We start from the raw sequence: 9,695 nt of genomic DNA on the forward strand, positions 1-9,695 counted from the left end.
TTCGTCCAGGCCCATTTCGTGTATTTTTTTTTTGTTACCGTCTTATATATTTTTTTTAAAATTTTTTCCGACTCGTTTTGTATAAAATAATTAATTCCCGTCTTTGTATTATATTTTTTTTATTTTTTATTTTTTCCAACTCGTTTTGTATAAAACAATTAAAATAATTAATTACCGTCTTTATATTATATATTTTTTTAAATTTTTTCCGACTCGTTTTGTATAAAACAATTAAAATAATTAATTACCATATTTGTATTATATTTTTTTTATTTTTTATTTTTTCCGACTCCTTTCGTACAAAATAATTAATTATTAACTAATTTATCGAAATGCGTGCGCAGGTGAATAACGATGGAGACGGTATTGATTACTCAGGTCATTTTACGACTACCAGATTCTTTGCATCAAGTATGGAAGCGTTTAATTGGGCATTTGAGATCGGACTCCGACTCGGGTTTGGTATAAAAAGAGCAAGCAACAAGAGAGTTGGTCGTAACATGAATTTGAGACAAGATTATTTTGTTTGCCAGATAGGTGGAAGAGGTCCCGTAAATAAGGATGCCGATTCTTTAATGAGGGGTAAAACGGTTACCGCGTGGTGCAAATGCAAATTTTCAATGAAAGTTGTTGAAATACAAGAGAATAAGTGGAAGCTTGTCATGAGATCTGGGTTTCATAATCATGCTTTAACGTTGTATTGTGACGGCGACAGATACTTTGCAAAGTTTGATGAAGAGGAGTTGGCTTATATCGATGCCCAAGTTAGAGCTCACGTTAGACCGGCAATTATTAGTGCGGGTTTGCATCAACGGAATCCGGAAAAGTCAAGACCTAATCGGCGACAAATCTACAATCGTTCTCAGAAAGTAAGGGTCGAGGAAAGAGATGGGAGAAACCCGGCACAACAGATGCTAGCACTTGCGGTTCAGCATAAGTACGTTCATTATTGGGTCACTGATCAGGAGACCGATGAGTTAACCCACGTGTTCATGGCTCATCCAGAAGCCGTTAAGATGTTTCGATCATACTATTATGTGGTCCTGATCGATTCCACGTACAAGACAAACTTATACCGTCTTCCACTTGTTGAGATGGTTGGAGTCACACCCGTCGGGAAGAGCTTTGTGATCGCGTATGCTCTTGTGACGCATGAGTCCGAGGATAGATATCGGTGGGTCTTACAGAAACTGAAGGCCCTTCTCAATGATGTCGTTCAACCTAATGTTATTGTTATTGATTGCGAGCAAGGTTTGTTGAACGCGATTCCCACTATTTTTCCGGATTCGTCTCACTTGCTATGTCTTTGGCATATATATTCTAACTTGGAGACGAAAGCACTTGATCTCACGGGTCGGGATAGTTGGGCTAAGCACATAACTTGTAACTTGTTTGAAGCGGTTGTCGAGGCGGAGACCGAAGATAAGTTTAATGTGGCGTGGGGCAATTTGGCAAGGCAATGGGCGGGAGTGGCGGCTTATATTGAGAGGCAATGGTTTCCGCACTTGGAAAAATGGGCCAAGTATAGAACGAACAAGATAACTCATTTTGAGAACACTTCTACATCCCGGGTTGAGTCGGCTCATGCGAATTTGAAGAGATGGTTGAATAGCGCGAAACTGGCCATTGATAGCATCTGGATTCGTTTTTATTCTTTGATGGAAACGCAACATGTTGAGATCCGACACTCGTTGGAGTTATCTAGATCGAGGCGGTTGACGGGGATTCATCGATTATTTTCCAGACTTTCTTATAAAATATCAAAGAATGCCATAATTGAATTGCGTGGAGAATTCGAAAGAGGTGCCAAGATGATGGAAGATTCCTTGATGATCGATTGCGGTTGTGTAAAGGCTACTACACTTGGTTTGTTATGTGCTTGTTCACTTCATCGCATTGCTAGAAACGGATCTCGGGTCCCTGTTGATGTGTTACATGCATTTTGGAGGAAGTTGGAGTACGATGGTTCCGAGGCAAAGCCGGCTTGTGACGATGATCGATGGAGGAGTTATTCGATGAAATTCGGAATGCAGATCCGAGTATGAGATCATCCATGTTCGATGCCCTTTACTCTCAGATACATCTGGATGAGGAGGATGTAAACGAGCCTCGGGTGAACGAGAACCCCAGAGGACGTCCGGGTAGGGGAACTCGTAGAGAGCCGTCCGCCGTTGAGCATGCACGAGTTCGGGTTCGATTAGGCAGAGCTACGCCCCAAATAAACTCGTCTTCCCAACATACTCCGACTAGTACCCCTCTTTCCACTCCGAAGGTTCCTGTTACTCCGTCTACTACTCCCCGTTCCACTCCGACGGTTCGTTTTACTCCGTCTAGTACCCCCCGATGCACTCAAACGGGCCCTCGTACACCGTCTACCACTGCTACCACGAGTACGGGGAGTTTCAGCACATCGCATTGCGCACCTCTTGAGGTAGACTACACTATTGTCATTCGAGGTACTTTCCTTATCTTGACTTTTTGCCTTCTTGGTTTACCGAGTATCTAGAAGCATGGTATAATCCTTCCGGAGACGGTCATTGTGGTTTCCGAGTTCTCTCACATGCTGTTCGGGGTGACCAATCTCATTTCACGATGGCTAGAATAGATTTACTTAGGGAAATCCGTAGTCCCCTTTACCGTGATCATATTTATGGCCCAGTGAGATTTGATGCGGAGGTAGCTAGAATTACATTTATGGATCAGATACCGTGTGGCTCGGGTCATTGGATGGACAGTTTCGATCTATATGGTTATGCTACGATGTACAATTGGGTGATATGTTGTATTTCTTCATGGGACGATCAAGAAGGTCACCGACATCGGAATGGTAGTCATACTTATTTTCCTTTACGAGCCCCCACCGGAGCACATACCCCATATGGTGTCTTATGGGTATTACATGCAGGAAACCACTATCTGAGGCTCCGGGTACGCCCCTTGTCACCTATGCCTCCAATAGCCCCTTGTTGGATACATGATGAAAGCGTAGCTCATTATAGTGGCATGTATCGACATCAGCTATCTTTATGGCGCAGTTTCGAGACCGGATCTTAGCTTTTTTTTATTTATCCGAATATTGTATCTTATATTTTATTTATCCGATTATTGTAGTTTATAATTTATTTATCCGATTAAATGTCTTGGATAATTTAATTTAATATGCAACGAAATTTAATTAAATGATTTAAAACGTAATTTAATTAAAACATTCCTTAAAACATAATTTAATTAAAACATTCCTTAATTTGAAATACAACGACATTACATAAACCACTTAAAACATAATTAAAACATAGCTAAACCCTAAACCCCAAACCTCAAACCCTAAACCCTAAACCCTAAACCCTAAACCCCAAACCTCAAACCCTAAACCCTAAACCCTAAACCCTAAACCCCAAACCTCAAACCCTAAACCCATACAACGATATTAAATAAAACATAACATAATTAAACCACTATCGAACTTAATTATCTTCCGATGATGAAGATGACGATTCCTTATCTTATTCATGATCTTGAACCTCAATTTCTTCAGGTTGGGTAGCCATATATTGAGTCAACAAATCATTGATGTAGAGATAAACATTTCCTAGGTCCAGCACTCTACCGACACATGAGTCTGACAGTCTTGGGTAATCGATCACGGTGAGGATGCGCTCAAAATATGTAAAGAGATCACTTCTTAACCTGCGAAACTCCCACATCTTCTCGTTTACTGCTTCATCAGAAGTTGTGTCTTATAATACGACTGTTGAGAGAACAATTATACCTCGAATGCCTCTATGGCGGAATTCTCAAATGCATTCTTCGTCTATGTTTAATGGAAGTGTCTTATTTGACTTTGCACAATAATGAAGCTTTCGTTTATGAATGGGGGAAAATAGTAAATGTCATGTAACAGTTTTTTTTGAAATGTAACGGTTATTTTTGAATTGTAACGGTTATTTTTGAATTATAACGGGGTTTTTTAAATTATAACGGTTATTTTTGAATTGTAACGGTTTTTTTTTTAATTATAACGGTTATTTTTCCCTATATAAACATCTACATATTCTTATATATTTTCACTCATCTTCATCTTCTTCTATTTTTCACTCATCTTCATCTTCTTCTATTTTCTTCTTCATCTCTCTACTTATGTCAACATCATCCTCAATGTGGGGAAACCACCCAATTGAAGGCCTTAATTTTAAGAATCAATGTTGTAATCGTTGTCACAAAAACGCTATCATCAAGATTTCCGGGTCAGTTACTAATCCAAAGAAAGCGTATTTTAAGTGTTTACCTTGCGATCATTTTGTGTCGTGGTTGACGGAAGATCATTTGACAATAACAAAAAAGCTGAAGATAGCATGTGAAGATGAAGGTGATGATGCATCAAGTGGAAATGTCATGAAAGAGCAACTGATAGGTATAAAAAAAGAGATTTCGGAAATGTCAAGGATGATGAAATTTTATTTTAAGTGTATCTTGTGTTTGTTTGTTTTCCTTATGTTGGCCATTGTCATGAAGTAGTGAGTATTTCCAGAAATGTATGAATTTGCATCAGTTGCTATGTATTCCAGAAATTTAAGAAATTTCAGAATTTAAAACCGTCATGTTTTTTTAATTAAACAAGGTTCAAATAGTCAACTAACATAGTCATCCAACATAAAAAATGTCTTCAAAAATGTACAAAATAAATGAAAACAAACACAAATTAGTCTCCCGACTACTGATCATCCTCTTCCTCGCTATCGGTATACACACCATCTGCTCTACGCTGAACACGATCACCGGGTGTTTGACGAGGTCCTCTATGCCTTTCTATCTCCCTAGCCCTCTCAAAAAATGGTTCGAAGTTCTTCATCATCTTGCGGAAAAAGGCAAGTTGTTTCTTGTCATCGGCAATCATTTCGGCTTCGGCAAACTGAAACATTACAGCACGTGCAGTCTGCAAATTGACAAAAATAACTAAGACATTTGAAAAATTATAGACAAACAGTAAGAAAGTTAAACAATTATTACAACAACGGTAAGTAAAATTATTACCTCAGCAGGAATATCAAAATCATCATGTGCAGCGGGGGCTTCATGGTGGTCGGGATCAATGATCAACGGGTGAGAATTCCCATTATACCAATCCTCATAATTTGGCGCCGTCTCACCCGGGAAACTAACTGGTCTCGATCTACATGAAAGGTAAACCAAGTGATCCTCCCAGCAATCCCAAAGATGATCGGCCACCGCAACCCCGACACTAACCTCGTATCCTATCCCCGAAGCAGGATGATGCGCTACCGTTCTCATAATGGGATTGGGTATTATCTGCACATACCCAAACTGTCGTAAACACCGATCAGGCTGGTACGGCTTGGCTATGTCCATGAAACGAACACAACTGGCAAACAGATTACGAGGATGATACTCCTCCTGACGCGGCCCGTACGGATCCCACCTAATGGAAGCATAAGTAAGCCCATCTAACAACCTCCGATACTCCAACAATTTCTCCGCATTTTGAGCGAAGGGACCAACGGATCTCCAAGAACACGACCGAGGCTGAGTAGGGTCAATTACCGAAGGTGGACCGGGTCTGAACATAGGAAAATACTCATAGATCCACGATTGCAACAAAGTCAAGCAACCACCAATAGTCTTCACACCAGCACGTGAAGCCACACCCAACTGTCGGTACATGAAGGCTAGTACACCGGCTCCCCAAGCGTAGTCGTGTACACTATCAGTATCAGTCACTAAGGGAAACAACTGAGGACGTAACCTATCACCTGATTTGTCGACAAAAAGTGTCGACCCTAACACCGCAGCCAAAAACCCCTGAGCAAAAACAACATCACAACTAGATACCGCCATGTCACAAACTGCATCTACCAATATACCCCCACTCTTGTAAATATGGGCCTTCTTACTAGGGTTTAACGGCAACCTCAACTCGTTTGCTGAAATCACAAAGAAGCCACAAACAAACATAAGGGGATCCGCCAACGTCCCGTCCGTACTCTCCACCTTACAACAGTTACCATCAACCCGAACACCTAAGATCTGCGCAACATCGTGAAGGAGTATGGACATCTCCCCAAAAGGCATGTGAAAACTGTTGGTGCCGGGTTTCCATCTCTCAACGAAAGCAGAAATAAGGGGCATGTTAAAATGCTCGGCCATGGAATCTATTAGGTGAGAAAGACCACTACCGTCATAAATAGTCTAAACGGCCGAAGGTTGTCGCCAACAACTCAACAACCTCGTCTTACCAAACCGGTGGTAACCCGTCAAAACTGGTCGACCGATCTCATTAGGAGTCGGCCATAAGGTGTTGGCAAAGTGCCCCCCAAAGCTGGGAATCACGTGAGGAAACATCGGAACACCCGGAACACGATCGGAAATCAACCAAGAGACATCCTTACCCGACTTCTTCTTCTTCGGAGCCACGACACTACTAGAACTACCATCCGACATCCGCTGAAAACGCCCCTCCTCATCCCGTCTACGGGGCACCCTACGCACTCGCTTAGACCCTGCCTCCTCCTCACCTATCACATCACCAGACCGAGCCACTTCCTCCAACTGCTCCGCAGTCCACGACTGTGTACTACCATCTCCAACCTCAGACTCAAACTGGAGCCCTTTTCGAGCTCGAACGTGACGGCCTTTTCCTCCACCGACCATCTATTCAAAAAATAACAAAAACGCATTGATTACTTAAATTAATAAAACAAAAGAATTTATAAAAATAAGTTTAAGTAAATTAAAAAATTAAAATAAAACGAAATATCCCCGAACGGGGTTTATTAGTAATAATTAATTATTATTTTAGGAAAACAAAACGAGACGGAAAAATAAATCTAAAAAAAATTAAAAAATAAAATAAATTAATTTACAACGAGTTCGCCACGGACGAGGTTTATTATTAATAATTTATTAGTTTTTAACGATAACAAAACAACACGGAAAAATAAGTTTTTAAAAATTTTAAAAATAAAATAAATAAATTTACAACGAATTCGCCACGGACGAGGTTTATTATTAATAATTTATTAGTTTTTAACGATAACAAAACAAGACGGAAAAATAAGTTTTTTTATAAAAAAAACGAGAAATTCAAAAAAAAAAGAAAAAAAACACGAAAATGGGCTTGGACGAAGAACATTTTCGTCCAGGTCCAGGCCCAGACGAAAATGTTTTTCGTCCAAGACCAACACTGGACGAAGAACATTTTAAATGCAGGGCCTCGAACCGGACGAAAATGTTCTTCGTCCCCAAATTTCCAGTACGTGTTTTTTTTTTCATTTTTTTTTTCAATTTAACGATTAATTTTTTGGAAAAAACGACTAAATCCGATTCAAATCAAGGCATCTATCCTAATTCCGTCTACAATAAAGGCATCTATCATAATTCCATCACAAATTTACAAACTAAGAAAATACTCAAAAAAAAAAATTAATAACAATCACTTACCTTGTTGAATGTTTGAATTTGATGACAGAAATGATGCGGTTGAAACGGTTTTTTGTTGTTATGTGAGTCGGGTTTTTTTTTTTAAAATTTGGAAGTGTGAAAGGTTAGTTTTTGAATAATGTGGAAAATATAAGGGGGAGTGTGAGGGAGGCGCAATTTTGGAAGTTTATTAAAATTGTCGACGATAATTAGTAAATTGTCGACGATCTTTAGTAGCTAGGAGTCCGCGGGTGGAGGAACGTCTGCTAAAGAGCAAATGGGCCAGGGAGCGTACGAAGAAAAGCAAAGCCCGCTAGAATGAAGCACCCGCGTTTTGGAAAGAGTTTAGGGAGATTTCAGGGAGAAGTCACGGAGAAGTCAAGGAGATCATGGAGAATGGAAGGAGATGGCGCGTTATGGAAAGAGTTGTTATGAAAGTTATATTCCTTTCCATAAACATGGTAGGATACATCTAGGGTTCTTACCCTATAAATAGCCAGGGAAACAACCAAAGAAGGGCATTCAAGATCTCACATAATACATTGTGCTAGCTAGATTTACATTCCGTCTCAATTGTACTCATCCTCTTATTCGAAGCTAGTGCAATATTTGGCAGGGTACCGTCCCTCCCGCGGTTGTTCCCACATTGGGTTTTCCGCCTCACCAAATCTTACGTGTCAATTCCTATTTCGTACTTTATTTCCTTATTTAAATTTCAAACACAAATAACCAATCAACCATCCAAACGAGTAAGACCGCCTTAACGTAATACAATTAACTTGATAAAAATCACCTAAACAGAGTTCATGATGGTGAAGACGACTGATCACAGTGAAACGCGAATTTCGATATCGGGTGTTTGGGCTAAAATTCACACAATAAGTAAAGCCCACTTAGTAGGTAATGGATCATAAAGGAAGGAGTGGAAGAAGGGGAGCCCACGATTGGGAGAAAGGGCGCTGAAAGGGGTAATGGGCCAGCAGGCGTGTGTAGAAGGAGGCCAAAGCCCACTGAAGGAAGCATCCGTGTTTAGGAAAGATAAGTCACGGAGAAGTCAGGGAGCATTCAGGGAGATCAACGAGAATTGAGGGAGATAGTAAGATATGGAAAGAGTTATTATGGAAGTTATATTCCTTTCCATAAACATGGTAGGATACACCTAGGGTTCTGTGGACACGGCCCACCTGCGAGCCCCCACTTCGATCTGTGGGCATGCAACGGTCTTTTGAAAGCCACACTCGGCGGCGTAAAAAGGCTTTCGACCGGATCGTTTTAGATCGGTCGGTTTCGTCTCGGTAAGGGTCTCGAAACTATTAGAGATGTTCGGAGTCGCCACCAAGAATTTGTGGGATGCCTGGAACCCGTTCGAATTCCACTTTATACCTCGGTCAAATCGAAGCACAAAGCAGCGTTTGACATAGGTACTAAAGATAAGGAATCGTCCCTCTTTAGCATCCTATCTCTAGAATGACTCTCGTACGCCTTGGATAAGGTCGTCCACTATCCAAAGTTTCTGAGTAAGAGGTGAAGGTACGTATTGGGAAGCCCTTTAATCAGACACCCAATCCCTCCCGCGTTAGCGGCCTCTACTGATCGATCTTGGTTGGTTGAATGCAAAAGTTGATAAAATGGTTTAAATGCATGAATGTGCATCCAATAATTTAAACCTAACATGTGAGAGCTTTATAAGTCGGTTGATTTAATCCAAGTATCAAGTATAAGATGTCGAGTTGGATTAATTATTGATTTGCATGCAAGACGGAAATTAAACATCCATTTACCATATTAGGTTTAGGGTGCATAACATGATCCATTTGTCTTAGTAAGGCATTTTGTAAATATGGTTTTGGATAATCAAATAGTCATCTGATCCGTCCTATATCCGAGTTAACCGGAGTCGGGATCGTCCTAGACTAATGCTGGAAGGGAACAGGCCCTGTACCAGACGGCTATATGAGGCGCGAGCCAGTCGGCGGTGTAAGGGGCCTCCCTCTGGTTTTGAAAGTGAGAAATGGAGAGCCTGTTTAGGCGCGGGTTAGCCCACGGTTTATGTGCCGTGTTCTGACCTTTTGGAAAACGTTATAAAACGTGTTGAAAATGGGTATTTGAACCCGGTTTGATTTAAAGGGGATCGTTTAGACCGCTTTTGTTGATTTGAAGAACTAGACTCGAATAATCATCAATATTTTGATAATATTCGGTGTCGGGTTCGATTTGACAAACTTGACATGAATAGTTTTGAAAATAACTATGGACTAATT

At 40.6% G+C, this 9,695-nt stretch overlaps 1 protein-coding gene across 1 annotated transcript; it reads left to right on the forward strand.

Moving 5' to 3' along the window:
- Positions 1 to 332: 332 nt before the first annotated feature.
- Positions 333 to 2,045, forward strand: LOC141644705 (protein FAR1-RELATED SEQUENCE 5-like). The gene has a single exon (XM_074453965.1). The coding sequence runs from the start codon at positions 333 to 335 to the stop codon at positions 2,043 to 2,045; it is 1,713 nt and encodes a 570-aa protein (XP_074310066.1).
- The last annotated feature ends 7,650 nt before the right edge of the window (positions 2,046 to 9,695 follow it).

This window comes from Silene latifolia, chromosome 1, assembly GCF_048544455.1.
Source record: "Silene latifolia isolate original U9 population chromosome 1, ASM4854445v1, whole genome shotgun sequence".
NCBI classification, from domain to species: Eukaryota; Viridiplantae; Streptophyta; class Magnoliopsida; order Caryophyllales; family Caryophyllaceae; genus Silene; species Silene latifolia.